Source organism: Styela clava, chromosome 3, assembly GCF_964204865.1.
Source record: "Styela clava chromosome 3, kaStyClav1.hap1.2, whole genome shotgun sequence".
Lineage (NCBI taxonomy): Eukaryota > Metazoa > Chordata > Ascidiacea > Stolidobranchia > Styelidae > Styela > Styela clava.
Window position 1 is genome coordinate 3,391,789 of NC_135252.1, and position 16,949 is coordinate 3,408,737.

General features: G+C 33.7%; 1 protein-coding gene and 1 non-coding gene across 4 annotated transcripts in view; one reads left to right on the forward strand and one right to left on the reverse strand.

The window, feature by feature from the left end:
* Positions 1 to 303: 303 nt before the first annotated feature.
* The window catches only part of LOC120342700 (bridge-like lipid transfer protein family member 2), a 45,714-nt gene continuing 29,068 nt past the window's right edge, over positions 304 to 16,949 (reverse strand). For all 3 annotated transcript variants that reach the window (XM_039411649.2, XM_039411650.2, XM_039411648.2), the window contains 21 exons: positions 15,921 to 16,086; positions 14,970 to 15,102; positions 14,465 to 14,624; positions 13,588 to 13,761; positions 12,982 to 13,163; positions 12,111 to 12,208; positions 9,798 to 9,885; positions 9,043 to 9,197; positions 8,452 to 8,635; positions 8,221 to 8,350; positions 7,605 to 7,776; positions 6,934 to 7,074; positions 6,233 to 6,483; positions 5,601 to 5,828; positions 4,897 to 5,018; positions 4,397 to 4,601; positions 3,913 to 4,140; positions 2,866 to 3,146; positions 2,163 to 2,289; positions 1,905 to 2,045; positions 304 to 934 (listed from right to left, as the gene is read on the reverse strand). In XM_039411649.2, coding sequence (XP_039267583.2) covers positions 692 to 934; positions 1,905 to 2,045; positions 2,163 to 2,289; positions 2,866 to 3,146; positions 3,913 to 4,140; positions 4,397 to 4,601; positions 4,897 to 5,018; positions 5,601 to 5,828; positions 6,233 to 6,483; positions 6,934 to 7,074; positions 7,605 to 7,776; positions 8,221 to 8,350; positions 8,452 to 8,635; positions 9,043 to 9,197; positions 9,798 to 9,885; positions 12,111 to 12,208; positions 12,982 to 13,163; positions 13,588 to 13,761; positions 14,465 to 14,624; positions 14,970 to 15,102; positions 15,921 to 16,086 — 3,609 coding nt within the window. In that variant the 3' untranslated portion in view covers positions 304 to 691. The remainder of the gene's footprint in view (positions 935 to 1,904; positions 2,046 to 2,162; positions 2,290 to 2,865; positions 3,147 to 3,912; positions 4,141 to 4,396; positions 4,602 to 4,896; positions 5,019 to 5,600; positions 5,829 to 6,232; positions 6,484 to 6,933; positions 7,075 to 7,604; positions 7,777 to 8,220; positions 8,351 to 8,451; positions 8,636 to 9,042; positions 9,198 to 9,797; positions 9,886 to 12,110; positions 12,209 to 12,981; positions 13,164 to 13,587; positions 13,762 to 14,464; positions 14,625 to 14,969; positions 15,103 to 15,920; positions 16,087 to 16,949) is intronic.
* Positions 4,692 to 4,844, forward strand: LOC120343592 (U12 minor spliceosomal RNA). Its single transcript, XR_005569652.2, has one exon. It is a non-coding gene; the product is annotated as a U12 minor spliceosomal RNA (small nuclear RNA).

Consider the following 16,949-nt stretch of genomic DNA (forward strand, 5'->3'; position numbering starts at 1 on the left):
TTCTATGCGACAGCGAGGAATGCAGCAATTTTACCTGGCGACGAACAACAACTGATCGTCAAGTTATTATTCTGATACAGCGTAGGTATGAATAGTTCCGAGTACAACGGTTACTGGGGAACCTAGAAGCGGCTGTGACATTGAAAAATTCTTTCACACAGGATCCAGACTTGACAGATCGCCCACTATAGGGTCATCTCGGAAAAAATATTCGAATATATACGCATTTCTCCTTACATGTCAAGTTTTATTAACAGCATAATCCTAGCTAGATGCATCCCATGTCCCACTATCTAGAAAACATAAAATGGATATTTTATTGCATTTTTGTCATAATTTATCTGTATTCGGACTGATTGTAGTGAGATTAAAACAATTAAGGTATACAAAGTGAAAATTAAAAATACCAAAGCATTAATTGCTATTTCAAAGTAAACACATGAGCCATGCAAACATATACAATAGCAAAAAAGGAACACAGTGCCAACAATCTAGAAATATTCCTCTCTCACATTACCGCAAATGTATTAATACTCAAAAAACGAACAAAGCCAGAGGAATTACCATGATATAGTATATTTATCTACCTACCTTAATGTTTTAGTGAATATATATAACATACATGAACTGCATTTGGCAAATAAATACACTTGCTTTGATATATTTTTTATATATATAACAAATAATAGAATTATTTTTTCTTTCTGAACATTGAGACTCCCTTTTTAAAGCTTTTTCTGTGACTCTCACTTCTTTTTAAACTATTTCCAAAAAGCATTTTAAATTTTTCTTCATCCTTTTTGTGATCTCCTACATCTGCCTCCATTCCAGCAGCAGGAAGAGAAGAAGAACTTCTGCTTGATGCTCCAGAAGACAATTGTTGTTCTTTGTGTGAACCCCTGGAACTACCAAGATGAAACTTCTCCTTGATTACCTGAAATAAGGGAGCAATACAAGCACATCAGGCTGTGCTCAATAGCATTTATTCATTTTTTTTGTTCAATTTAGTCAGTGTTTTAGTTTGCTAAAGGCAACACTTGCCTACTTGAGGATAACAAAAGGATAGGATTTACATATTTATCCTGGGGGAGAAGAAAGCCCATGAGCCGGCTTAATCATATGACGAACCACGGCCTCTCGTATGGTTATCAGTCCAAGTCGGGTATGGAATTAGTTAGCCAGTTATTTGTTTTCGAAAGCATGGACTTTGCATAAGATAAAAGCCTGAAGCATAAAACCTCTGCTAGGTTAGATTTGTAGTAAAATTAACGAGGCTACAATTGGGACATTATTCCCTGGTATGACTGAAACTAATATGAATTTGCCAAAAGTTTTTCCACCCAGGAAGCTTTTGTAATCTAAATAGTGTGTGATGGCCTAGTGGTTCGAAATTTCAACCGACCTATGTTAGCGTCGCTGGTCTCACGTTTAAACCCCATGTCCACCATCTCAACCAGGGTGTAATAATAGCGTTCAGAATTCCAAATAAAAAAATTCCGATCCTAAGAGAAATATCAGCTTTTTGCATAAAAGTGGGTACCCCCGAAGTATGTGTATGAAGTTAGGGTTATGCGGTAATTTTATTCCGATTTTCCTTATTTTAGTTCTATTACAACTACAAGTTTGGGAACTGTTTGTATTAGCCAAGTGAATATCCCCCTGCCCATAGGTTTCAGTCCCTTTACACTACTTGATTGTAAAATGGGCAAACGAAATTAGTTGCCTCCATATTGGTACAAATACTTCTGGAGCACCTAAAAGTGAATGCTTTCTCAGAGCCTTGTTTGTAGCAAAAGTAATTGTAAAAGATTATATTGAATTTGAAAGAGGTTGAAACTCTTGAGATAGGTTTGTACAGGAATGGTAATGCTTTGATGTATTTCATGTAACATATAAAGACATACCTGAGATAATAAAGTCCTCTTGCAATCTCGTTTGATTGCCATAGCAAGATCATGCCATGTCCATGTCATATTGTGATATACAAACATAGGAATAGTGAGATTGAAGTCACGAACATCTTCTATGTTCTTTTCTTTCTCTCCCTGAATAATTTGTCAATATTGAATTAGCAGTATTATCTCATTCAGGTAATTGTACTTATACAGAGCTACATAAATCTATATATATAGTAGAATTTAGAAAAATAGATCTGCACTTACCTTATAACTAACTCTTATTGGAAATTGCGGAATTTTTATGTAAAGAAAAGTATTGTTTTTTGCTGCTCTTTCTTTCATTTTATCGACATCGTCTGCAACATCAAATTTCCCTCCATGATTATGTCTCCTAAGAGTGAGAAAAAAATTGAAATGTGGGTAAATGAAAGAGATATGACTAAGAGAAGTAAAAACAACTTTCAAGACATAACCCAGAATGTACTAAATTGAGTATGGCAATGCTGAACTGAACCTGAAAAACCGTGGAAATCGTAGATGCTTGTTCAGGGCAAAAGGCGTTTAAATAAGTCGTAAAAAATGATAGAACAGAAGCGGAATTGCTATTATTAAATTACAATGACATTCTGCAAGGACAAATCAATTGCAGACTGCACATTTAATGCATTGAAAGCATAAAGTTTCGTGATTTTTCAAGACAATTTCATAACTGCGAAGAAGAGACTATGATACACATAAATGCAACCAAACTCTGGTTCAGTTACCAGTGGGCTGTCTGTGTTAGCCAAGTGAATATACCCCAAGTGAACATACCCATAGGTTTTAGTCGCTTTACACAACTTGATGTAAAGTAGGCGAAAAAATTAGTTACTTCCATATTGGTACACACACTTCTGGACCACCCAATTTTGAGTTGATTAGCATTACATTTTACCCCAAAAGATACTTGAAATCAAAAGATACCTACCAATTTTTACGCCCAGCTCCTGGTGTTGTTTGTTCTTTGAAAGATATAACAAGTTCGTTAGAACTCTTTTTCTTTGGTGGAGAAGGTACTTTTGGTTTTAAAGTTCCTTGTGAATTTGTGGCTGAACTACTTAAACCCAGCAGAGTTGCATTCAAATTATCTTTTGATGCAGTGTGATCTTCTTGATCAACATCTTCAGAATTTTTCCCCGGAAAGAAAAACAACATCATTCGCTTGAAGAATTGGTCCGTTAATTGAATAATCAGTGGTACAACATTCAGCTGAAAATAAAATCAAACTTTTCAACTAAGAATGTGTATATCCATTAAAACAAAGTCTGTATAATTAATTTTTCAAGGACGATTTTGAAAGAATAGAAATGTAAGGTAGGTGACAATTTAGATTGGTATTATATATTGTTATGGCTTTTTCACTTGTTTCGATTAACATTAGTCTATTTGAATATTTCATTAAGCAGTGTACAATCATATCTACAAAAAGTATTTTCGATGTGCATCTGTTTTAACTTGAATTAAAATAAAACAATGTCATGAAGACATACTCGGCCCAACAAAAGTTGAGCAGAAAAAAAAAGCAATCAATATGAAGAACAATGTGATATATTCCAAATACTTCATACAAACAAAGTTTATTTATACAAAAAGAACCAAATCAGATTTTGAACAGAGAAATAAATACGATTAATTAAGGTTACAAAAAAATCAAATAAAAGTTAAATTTTCCATCCTATTTAGAATACAATATTAATATGTATGTTATACATCTCAATAAAAAACAAATTGCATAAAGGACTGGATTGAGATATATGAGACCTGGTACAAAGTCATGTTGACCTTAAACATGATCATGTGATGTGTGCGTCTCAAAAATATGAAGACAGACATATTTTTCCAATGAAATGCCACAATAATCATAAAAACCTGGTATTTCACAGCACCAAGGTACAATCATGAACATTAATCATATTGCACATGATCTTACAACGATTTTCAAGTCCAATTTTAATATAAATAACCATTCATTCACCTCAAGATGTTCTTTTACAGATATGCCACCAACAGGCGGTCTGACTTTACACAATGCTCTTAATGCGAGACGTTGGCTTCCACTTCCTACTACTGTGTAGGAATTTGCTCCTGCTTGATCACCTTGTGGTTTCAAAACATCGACATAGACAGAATTAGGAAGAAGATTTTGCAACCAAAGCCATCCAAGTTCAAAATGATGTTCAAGGGAATCGTCGCTCTTGTTGATCTAGAAAAAACATATATATATGAGGATGACAAAGTAGAAACAATAGTGGCTACTAATCTAAGCTACATTAGCATGACACGCTACACAAATTTAATACATAATTTTCAAAATGTCAAATTAAAATAGTTAATAATAATTAAGATGGATTGCTGATGATTAAAATCAACTAATATTTATCTAAAATAAAATCAGATATAAAACTAATATAAACAATTGGAGTTGCAAATGGAACTGTATATATTAATAAAATAACAACCTTTTCATACACGAAGTTCCTCAACTCAAACTTTGCAATTGTCAGTTGACCATCAGCATCCGTCAAATGCCATTTCACTTGACCAAATGACACTTCAGTCCTTCTAGCAACAGCAGCTTCTTCGTCCCATTTTTCTTCATGCTCAGATGCTTGCTGTACAGATGATAATCGTGTCTTTTGTTGTAGGTACAATTCCTTGAAGCACCTGAAATCAATATATTACTTGATTTCAACAGTCACCACAAATGGTAGCATAGAGAAGTTATAAGTATATATTCCATTATAAAACCAAATTGTGCCGTAAACTATGAGTAAGGAAAATAATAAGCTTTGGTAACGCTTGGCTTTACAAGGCTAGTTTTCTTGTAAAACAATTTTTGAGGGGAAGAAGGTCCTCCATAGGTGGTCAACCTACTTCGTTGGCTGCCTGAAGTGTGGGATCTGTCCCCTTTCCTAACCCAATCCATGAAAACAATAAAGACCTCCTTTAAGAAATTTACCTGATGAAAATGCCTAGTTCTTCACTATCTTCTTTTAATGTCTCCTTTTCATTGATCAATGTATTACGTAAATGAACCGACTGTGATATCAATTTCTCGTTGGAAGGATCTTTGTCTACAAGCTGAAAACAATATTACATTCATTTCAGATGTATGAGATGATGCTGAATTTTAGTCGGATAATTTAAATTGAGGGTTATGGTAGAAAACCCATTGCCTATCCCTGACTATGTTGGTGGCACAGGTTAGCAATAATAGCAAGTTTAATTCTTGTCAGTATAGTTCTTAACTCAAGCTTTCCATCTCTTCGAAGGTATAAAGCAGGGGGTGGACAAATTACGACCCGCAAGTGCCAGCGCAAGTGTTTCATCCTGCCCACTTGTGTTTGCTGAAATTGAGACTATAATTTTCTTGAATATAAATTTCCATTGAAAATACAGATGAAAATCAGATCATAATAACCCCGATTGTTACATTGTGCTTTTTATAAACAATAAACGTTAGCCTAGTTGTTGTAAATAAACTGTTTTTTATTCATAGTTTTCAGAATGAGTTTTGAACCTCCGGCCCAGTAATCAAGTTCATTATCAGTAACCGCCCGCTCAGAAAAGTAAGTGCCCACCCCTGGTACAAAGAATAGCTATGATAAGTACACAAAAGTACTAGTATTATAAAATAACCTAACAAAATAGAAGTAATCATACCCTGTCTACTTTGAACAAATCTCTTTCTAATTGCCTAATGTGATTGAGTCTTTGTCGAATCTCATCTTGTAACTTTGTCAAAGCTTCTCTGTGTCTTGCTACATCATCCAGTGAAGTTAGTTGAAGTTGAAATCTCATTCTATCAACTCGTTCCCAATGTTCTCTCATTCCTGGTTCAACGTACAGGAGAAGATTTTCAACAATATCAAGAATCATGGAATATTGTGTCTAAACATAAATAAAAAAAATCAAATTTCATGGATCCTTCTATGAAAATTTAACTTAAGTCACCACAATTGATAGATTAAATTATATTGGTATATCAACTCAAGTAGTCTACTGATCTCAAAGGGTAGTCTGGATACATAGGTTAGCACTGGAGGTGGGGGTGGATACTACATGACGTTTTCCATTATGAGTCATATTTAGAAGCTCATTTTGAGTGGCACAGTTCCTGCGTACAATCGACCACCTACTCAATCTAGATCCCAACTTGAACTTTAAATGAGCATGCAAAAAGACGTTTGAATCAAAAATGCCAGAGAAAGATTATACATTATCATAGTAATGCCGTCTTTATTGAATAAGATGCCGTTAAAATACTATGAAACTAGCGATATAATCAAACCTACATTATTTGTGCAGATTTCCAAATCATGTTGAACAACAGTTAATGTATTGACTGGTTTTTCTTTTCCCAATAAATCACTAGATTCTTCAGAAATTGGATCAAATTCTGGCAACCTTTGATACGAATGATCATGCGAAGGTGATGTGAGTAACTGACCATAATCGGTTTCCTCAGAATCAACAATTAGTTCATAACCAATGTAATACATTCGACATGAACATCGAGACATGATTCTCTGCAGTTGAAAGGAACCTGGAAAAAGCAAAGAAGAAATTTTCTGTAAGGCAAATGAGATATAAAAAGATTTTGAAAACTGAAGCACTGTGTGATGAATGTATTGATCAGATTAGAATGGTATTTACACCTACCTGCGAGGACCATTTGAAAACGTGAGGGATGTGCAGGAAGAATGCAAGAAATTCTACATGAGCAGTAATTCTGCACTGAAACTTTTTGTGATGAGAGATAAACAGAAATTACCCTATAGAAATTGCTTTTGGGATGGGATGAGACTTTCAGATTTATTTGGGTAAGATGAAAGCCGATTAGACAGCTTGATCAAATGGAACCACAGCCTATCATCTGATTACCAGTACATGTCAGGTAGATTGTATTTCTTCGGAACAGAGCAAAACTCTGAGCAACCAGATTCAGAAAAAAACATATCTGAACTGAAAAAATTAGGTTTTCGTCGCATCATACCTGCTGAAACTCCATCTCCTACTACTCCACCAATAGCTTGACCTCCAGTCATTAGATCACTGATATCCAACATACCAGGACTTGGTCCTCGTGGTTCAATATTGGTTGCTGTTAACCACGGCACATTTTCTCCATCTTGCCCTGGAAACACACAATAAAAATTATTAAATTATTTTTTTTTTACTTTATTCTTCTCCAAATCATAGGAAATATTACAAGAATATGATACGAAGATTCCAAGTAATAGAAACAGCATAATGAAACTTGAATTCCTGATATACTCATATATATCTAACTCCATGACCAACATGTGAATAGGGTTTTTCTATGTAACGATCATTACACCTAGGGATGGCTAAAACCAATTTGATTACTTTTCTGACCATGGCCTTCTCGAACCAAAATTTAATTTTCGACATACATGTGTTTTATTCACCACAGTAACTATATATATATCGCTAGCCTAAAGGCGTACACTGCAATTATCAGTTGTACAGAACCCGAACGATACTGCCAAAACCAAGTGATATACTATTTTGAATACATTTTAAAACTAATAATTTTAGTTTATAGTAAGGAAATTCGGTCAAATAAAAATATTCAAAATATAGCTATTATTTTGAATGTATTAAATATTTGACACATTATGGACATCCCTGGTTATGGCTTACCTGATGAATGAACATTTCTTTCAACAGTAGCAAATATCTGCATATCATTTAATGAACCCATCCATGTTGATTTTGATGTTAGTTGTGAATCTCTCCATGCTATTTTGTGTTCACGATTTATTAAATCGGCTTCCGCAGCAGTTAATATTATGTACCCTTGAGTTTTTGGTCCCTGTCAATATAATGATCAAAATTCACAAGAAAATGTAAAGAATTAGTGTGTACTTAATCTTTTATGTGAAATAGAATCCTTTCAACTTATCTTTCAAAACCATTTCAATGCAAGGCCATGATTTAAAATTACTTGGATTTATAGTTGATAATCATATATAGTAAAAAAATAATATATCTGTGAAAGAGACGTGACCTCGTTGATGTTGTTAAAAGAAAGACAAAAACTTCTTGAGCCCAATCCACCAATTATCAACCAAATAAACCTTTTGCCTGTTTATCAGCAACTTTTTCCACTTTTATACATATAACTATGTATAACCGGTACCAGTTTCAGTAATACAAAATGCTTTGCACAAAAGTTATGTTCTCTATAAAATAGGCTTCAAATGACCCTGGTTCCGTTTTTTTCTGGGTCACCGTGTATTAGAATCTTATCACTTACTTTTAACATAGCTTGGCAGTTGAAGAACTTGATTCTCCAGTTTTGATTCATGACATCATCCATCTGACATGCTGAAACACCATTCAATTGTTCTTTATCAGATCCTGGTACTTCAGTCCCAACAACAAATCTTAATGAGTTGTAAAGGTATTTCATGAAGTTCAAAATAAGGGAGAAGTGTGCTAAAGTTCTCAATTCAAAGAGATTAAACGACAATACTCTATTAAATACCTGTTATCAGTATCAGACAACAATTTATTAAGAAGTAAATTAGCTGATTGCATAAGTTTTTCTCCCGGGCTGACAGGAGGATGAACAGAGTATTCACTGTATGTTGTTGAAACACTTGACCTCTGCGATCGAAAACTCGATCCACTGCCAGATCTACTTCCATCTGTTGTGTCTTCTGCACCATCTAAAGATTAATTATTTAATTTTAAAGTGAACAAATTCCATCACATTTCTCATTATTATCCGAAAAATAGAATAACCCGAGAAAATTTTATAAATCAATTCATATATCATATATATAAACACTCTCGTAGTCAAGTACTCCATATCACCTAAAATGAAGCAAATTTTAATAAGACATTTTCACCCCTTCACTTCCGACAAGGATCGGTACAAGCAGCCACTCCAAGTTTTGAAAGAATCAAAATCTTTCCGATTATATTTTATTATGACACTGTTGAGGTGGTGGATTATGGGTTTCGTACTCAAGATCTTAGAGTTACAATGGTTACTTATTCTGACTGCCCTCATCTAAGCAGTCACTTATCTACAGGCTTGTATAAAACTGATAAATTTGAATTGAAAACAAACCCTCATTAGGTTTCAGCAATATATTCTTCAATACTTTTGTGCTGAGATTATGTTTCAGTATTGCAGCTTTATTATATCCTTCATATAATCCGAATCCAACATCTCTGTTATCCGTTGTCCACATTGCACGAAGATCATGAACAACAAGGTGGTGCCTGAAATTGATCCAAATACATTAAAGTCAAAACTTAATGTATTAGCCTTTTAAGATAATATTATACAGCGTAGTCACCAGAAAAACGAAAATTTCGTCAATATTTTTATCACTTTTCAAGTCATATTTTCACTTTTGAAAAGAATAATTACTTTCCTTCCAAAGTCTAAAAGTATGACAAGTTGCAGTAGTGTTAAGATAATGATTTCATTGGTATTGTGTTACTACAATATTTCGAGTTAAAATGAAGATCTTTTTGTCATGCTACGAGACTCATAAGATATCGCTTCTGCTAAATCCTTCTTGAAAGTAATAAAATATATTTACCGTAATTTCAAATCTCTTATATTATTTAATTTACTTCGGACACCCCTGGCATGCTACTTATTTCTTTTGTCTAATTTTTGAAACTGTCTGTTTGAGAAAGTAGCATTACAGAATTCAAATTCATTAAAAATGAATTATTCAGAAAATTCAGATCCTGAAATTCGTTTCCTCTGAGAGGGATGAGAATGATCATAAAAATACAACCACATACAACCACTTGAAGTTTACATAATACAAACATGAAAAGAAAAAAAAGCAAAGAAATGTTTCCCACCTATGTTGTGATGGAGGTTTTCTTGGGGTCGCTTGCTGACGTCGATTTCTCTGACTTGTTCTTTGTCGTTTATCTCTTTGAAAATTACCTGAAAACAAACTAGGTCTGAGAAAATTGCTCGGCACCTTCACCCTCAACCAGAAGACATTGCTTAATAATTCTTCAGGTTCTTCATCGGTTCCACACTTGATGGCATAGAATATTGGGCGCTCCAGAAGTATGTGTACCGATATGGAGGTAACTAATTTTGTTTGCCTGCTTTACATCAAGTTGTGTAAAGGGACGAGAGCCTATGAACAGGGGTATATTCACGTGGCTAACAAAAACAGTCCCCGAACTCGTAACAGAACTAAAATAAGGAAAATTGGAATAAAATTATGGCCTAACCCTATCCTGGTACACATACCACGGGAGGTACCGAATAATGTATATGCCTGATATGTTTCCTTTCATTTTGTATTATTTTATAATATATCTGAATATAATCCAATATCTGAATATCTTAATTGAATGCAATATTCATAGATTGGGTCTGTGCAATTGGTGTGTATAATCCTATGTATCTGTACATATAATAGATTTGTACATACTCCATATTGAATAGAGCACAACCAGAATACATTATATATTGAAAAATAGTTTAGGAAACATTCATAACTCAATTTTATTCATTGTATGGTTCTCTCTAAGTGCCTTTTTTAAACTAATACCATGATGAAGTGTTAACCTGTAATAATGATTAACATTTCTAGATTGTTTGGAAGAAACCTTTTATTCAGCAAAGATACAATGTTGTGCATAGTTTAAGGAGGTAATGAAGCTTATGCTGGTGGAATCATATTGCTTTTAATTCTCTCAGGATGTCACACAGAGTTGTTTACAACATTTTAAAATTGAAAATATTTCTCATGCTGATAGCAGATATATATAATATATATATTTATTCATATTCACATACTATTATTATGGGAGTTTGAACAATAAATAAGAATATTGGGCATTTGGAAATGAATAATAAAAATAGACTTTATCAGAGACTTCCTTCTACGACCTGAAATTTTCAAATTTACAATCAGAAAATTTATGCTATGGCTATGGGCTATTTCAATATTATTGTGAAAACATATCATGATGACAGTGTTAAGTTATGTTATTTTTTTGAATAAACAAGCAAGCAGTCATCAAAAATAAAATAGCGTCAACTCAACCTAAAATACAGTCAAAACAAAACATCAAAATTCTCCATTAAATGACTTTTGATCTTCTAGCAACTAGTGTGAAATTGATAATTTAACAGTTTACCTTATCACTTTATCACAAACCGGCACACCCAGGGTAACAAAAACACATTGCAATCAAAAATTGGTTTGAAGAACAAACTATTTAAATTGATATGCAGTATTGCTAAAAATAATTCTCATCACCAAACGATAAAATCTAATTCTTAGAATATTGCGAAAATGCAAACAAATTTGGTCTGGTTATATTTTTTGGAATATGAATTATGTTTATCTACAATTTAAAGTGGCAGGGTGTGTTGTACTGATATATTTATTTGTACAGCATGTATAAACAGAATGAGATATTATCTGAAAAAAAAAAAGCGTTTAAGAAAAATAAAATCCAGAGCTCTGCATTATGAAATAGATGTGGCGCAACTTGTTAAATATTATTGTGATGTAACAATGTATCAACATGGCGGCATGTTGCTTGGTTTTTAAGATTCAAGTTCGACAAGAAAAAATTATTGAAAGTGTCCACCCATGGGCACAAGTTAACTTTATATATGTGTGTCTGCTAATTATAATGATAAGTTAGAATTGGATTATAAATAGAATTGGTATATAAACTGGCATTTACAATGAATTTATTCTAAATCAACACATTACATTGCATCACAGGAAAGAGGAGAATCAATAATATGGCTATCACAAAATGTGGAAATATTATAGTTCAAAATATTGAACATGCTATACTAGAGCAAAACTTGATGATTTGAAAAAAATCTGAATTTTGTATTATACAGCGTACTTGTTAGCAGCCATATATCTACAAACTTATCTTACATAACCAAGGCCCGCCTTATACAAGCAGCGACTGTTACCTAACAATGTGTAACTGTAAGGAGCTATTAATAATATTTGAAAGAACCAGAATCTATCTGCTTCAGCATTGCCTACCCAATGTATTACACCCTAGATGAGATGTGGAGTTTAGAATTTGAACCGGAGATGTGCAATCTGCGATGACAACCCAACACTATAAACGCTAGGCCACCACAGAGCTCAAAATGCAGATAATTAAGTTACTCACTTCTGTGCTCTCTCATCGGAGTTGGAGGAATATTAGATGAAGATTGTGCATTAGCAGATGATCTTGTTGATTTCTGTGACTGAGAATTATTTTCCAATCTAAAAATATAAATCATTGTTTAATTAATATGAGAAATGTAGTAGGAATGTTGTTTTTGTTCATCAAGTAATGCACTTGGGTGTTTACATGGTACGTCTGAAGATTTTGTTACACACAAAAAAAAATCTATTTTGATTATAGAATTATGTCTTTCTCTACCTGTACAAGGAGGCTGACTGGAGTTTCTCCAGTTCGGCATTGCCAACCCAATTTATTATGCGAGACAGGACCATGAAGTGTAATCCGCAAAGCCTGCTAAGCCAATGCGCTATAAGGCATGCACATTCATATAGGAATAGCTCAAACTAGCTGAAAACACAGCTGTTTACAACAGAGGTGCACACAAAACCCAAGCACCCCAACTTGGCTTACTAGTGGTTCATATTTCAAATAAAGCAGTATATATTAAAAAGATCTGATTGAATTTATTTGTGAAAGCAAAAACGACAAAGATATTATATCTTAGTCTGTGTGTACATGAACAGTCAGCCTTTTTAGTAATGACTAATGAGCATATGGCTTTCGGAACTTCTGCCTGTATGCCTCTATACCTGACATGGGCAAACTACGACCCGTTGCGTAATCCAATATCGCTCGCCTGATGCTGCTACAACCAAACTAAAACAAAATTTTGATGTTTTAGCTTAAAAATAGCTTAAGGAATATGTTCAGAATGCGATTCACTTTTGTTTTGACACGAGGCATTTGGTTTTCCACTCAAAAAATCGTGCCCACCCCTGCTCTATACTGCCCGAAGAAAACAACAACCAACCTGTAAGCCATATGAGACAAACTAAGGAGAAAATTGGACTCAAGAGTTCCAAGTTGTGTTGAAGCTGTTTGTTCATGATTTGATGCCACTGATGATGATGACGATGATAATTGTGATATTTCATCGATATTGTCTTGAGTTTCTTGAGATGTTGTTTTACGTGTCTGTTTTATCAGGTAAACCTGAACATAGAAAAAATTGAAAACTCAAGTTAGAGTCATTAAAACATAGACGAAAAGCTCTGCGCTTGCACGTCAGTTAGAATCTCAGTTGATCTAACAGTTCTGATTAAATGCAGGTTCAACTCCTGTGCCGAACACCTCACCACCATATGGCTTCCTCCATCAACAAGTCCCTGCATCTGACACAAATAATATGATAACTAACTATACCAATAAGCGACATGGACTGATAACATTACAAAGGCTGTGGTTCACTTATATGAATAAGTCGTTATATCATCTTTACTATTCCCTGTATAAAATATAAAAATCCCAAAATGCGAGATAGGTAGATAGGTATTGACCACAAGCAACAGAATAAAGACTTGAACAAAAATCCAATAAAATAACTAAACTTTTAGGGAATGATTAACAATAACATTACCTTAGTTTGTGATAGTTCGCAAGTTGCTTGTACTAAAGACCAATTGCCTGCACTTCTACGTAAAAGAATTCCTTCGAATGGTACCAAAGTTAGTTGAAATTTTGTCACTATGCTTCCTTCACCACATTTCCATTCTATACCTAGCTGTTGTGCATAAGATGACCAGTACCTCATCTATATGGAAATACAAAATCATGATCATTTATTGTTTTTAGATATTTAATTGATGGTTTTAAAAAACTACATGTCTCAAACTCTCAAGTTGGAAAATTCAGGAAGAAAAAGATTAGGCTGACATGAAGAATGTATATTTCCAAGAATATTTTTAAGTGGAGACAATTTATTTTGGATTATATTTATATGGCGCCCTACTACCATCTACTATGTATGTACCGAATGTATCACACTCTAGGTGAGGTAATGGCATATGATTTGAACATCAGTTCAGTCTAACACATTAATCACTAGGCTCGGGGTGTGCAACCTGACCCTCGCGGCAAATGCAGTTTGCAAGGAAAAATTGTGCGGCCCGCGAAGAAGTGCTACCATTGAATGGTGGGCAACCCGCGAAACGAGTTTTCACTTTAGCTTAACCTGGTACGTGCGAGTAATCCCAATCGCTTTACATTGCTGAACAGCTAGTTTGTGCGAAGTGAACAACACATGTCATAAGATCAATAACCAAAATTTTTGTGCCTCCAAGGTCCCCAAAGGTCCCACCAAGTTACTTGTATCTGGCCCTCATGTATTAAAGGTTGCACACCTCTCAACTAGGCCCTCGGGCCCACGGATAATTACAAAATTTCTTTTAAAAAAAGAATACAAGATTGTCATCTTGAAGAAACATATTAGAATATGATGGAAATAAAAAACTCACCTTTAAACTTGGAAACTTGAAAGACAAAGTATTGTTCTTGTAATGACGACTCAATTTCAATTTAGGTGCTGAATGATTGTTGAATATTGCACCTTTACATACAGGTCTTGTGACCCCATTGATTGCAGTAGCAAAATTTCGTAACCACCTTAAAGTTGTACTGAAAATAATATGAATTTTTTTATTATATTTGGTTGTTTTGATGATCCTAATACAATAATAATTTGGGTACTCTAGTAGTGTGTGTACCAGGTAAGGGTTAGGCCATAATTTTATTCCGATTTTCCTTATTTTAGTTCTATTACGAGTTGGGGACTGTCTGTTAGCCAAGTGAATATAACCCTGTCCATAGGTTTCAGTCCCTTTACACAACTTGATGTAAAGAAGGCAAACAAGATTAGTTACCTCCATATTGGTACACACACTTCTGGAGTGCCATAATTTGAATAGATAATTGACAATCAAACAACCATATCAGACTTTATTTAATGAAAATTCATCTTACCTATAAAATAATATTTCTGGGTTTCTGTTATCTTCATCTGCAATTGACTTCGAAGGATTGACTTCCAAACTGACTGACAAATTGATATTCTCTGATCGAAAATTTGCAAATGAATCATGTTGTGTGATGTCTCCTAAAACAGAAGAGCATGATCAAATATAAGGCCACGAAGGTCAAAGCTCATAAAAAGTTCTCCTATGTAAGATTAGAGAAATAAGTAAAATAGACATCATTTTAGTCAATAAGAATCTACTTAAAATTTCTATTTGACGTGAGGGAGCAAACAAAGTTTTTCGATGTGATGACCATATCGGATGACCAATGTGTCACTGTCTTTCTTTTCTTCGTCATATTCATGTTTCTAAATATGCATATTTTGCATTGATCTGCTCAAATTCTATAAATTTTGATAAATAATACTGACGAGACCTCAGTAGTGGTAACTGGTGAGGAGTAGCAACATGGTGGACAAAGTCGGCAGAGGTAGTCACGCTGGACAGAATAAATTAATTGTTCCCATAAATAACAATAAAACAGAAAAATTTTGAATGAAATATCAAGTCCAATAGGAACTCATTTTGAAACAAAATAATAAAATTAAAAGCCTTCTGGCAATTTATACCATTTTCATATGCTGAAATTTAAAAAAAAGTGGGTCTCATGATTGCAAAGAAAAGCAACTTTTACACCAACAAAAAAGGCACTCCAACAACAACTATTTATCAAAACATTCTTAGTGTCCAAAACACACAAAAAAAAAACTAATATCTGTCTAGCAACCGCTTCCATCTTTGTAGTGAAAATTTGAAATAGCCCGGTTCATAAATTGCATAGAAAATCTATAACTCTATAAGAACAATTGAGCAAAACAATCAGTATGTGAATAACAGTTCCATGAGAGCATTGCCAGTAGCAAAGATGTACAAACAACCAATGAGAAACAACGAATACCTGGAACTTTATCTGGAGCGCAGGGTTCAACTGAATGATGATCATCTGGATTTACCCCCTCCTTACATAACCAAGTAATATCCCATTCCATGCGTAGACCAGGTAGATGAAGAAACCTAATATCATCATATTTTGATGCATTTCGGATATGGATGTCTAAATCACCCTAAGAAAAATAATAATAGCTGAAAATTATGTGAACATTATTTATGCTCTAATTCTGCAGAATCTCAAAAAGCATTAAATTTAGTGAGTGATTGTGAGGACCCAAATCAGGACTACTTTTATAATTTAATTATGATGAAAAGGGAGGTATTCAAATTTAGCTAAATAGATCAGGAATGTATGTGGGGCCAGAGTCTAGTATATATAGAGTCATAGCTGGAGTTTACAGCACTTTATTGGAGTCTTATTTTTAAACTATCCACAATCAGGAATCCGAATTGGAAAATCAAATTCCAAGTCTTTGAAATTGACAGTCCAAATTTCCGACTCATTATGGCGTTAATCGAGGTCAAAATTTCAGATGACGAGTAAAAAGTACCAAATATTGCACATGCCAAAATTTTAGTGTAAGTTTTCAGGTTTCTAGCAGTCGATGTCGAAATTTCCCTGAATATGAGTCAAAATAGTTGAAATTTGTCAAGCTTGGATACTTGATCAAATGGTTAGATTTCGGATTATATTATAAAATTTGCACCCATTCCATGGCCTCAAAAAATATAGTTTTCCACAGAAATTCACCAGTACTGAGTCAAAGTGTGACGCATTTTTATAAAGTAAAATTTGAAATATTTTTATATTATTTGTATAAAATATTTGACATATTTAACATATATTTGTAAATTTTGAAATCAAAATAACATATGCCTAATACTGCTAAATTGCCTAAATATTTGTTGGAATATCTGCATACTATATCAAATAATAATGAATAAATGCCTATATCCAAATAATATAACACAATAAAAATCATAAATCATGATAATGCTAAGAATATATATTTAAATGAATGATTCATAAATTTTC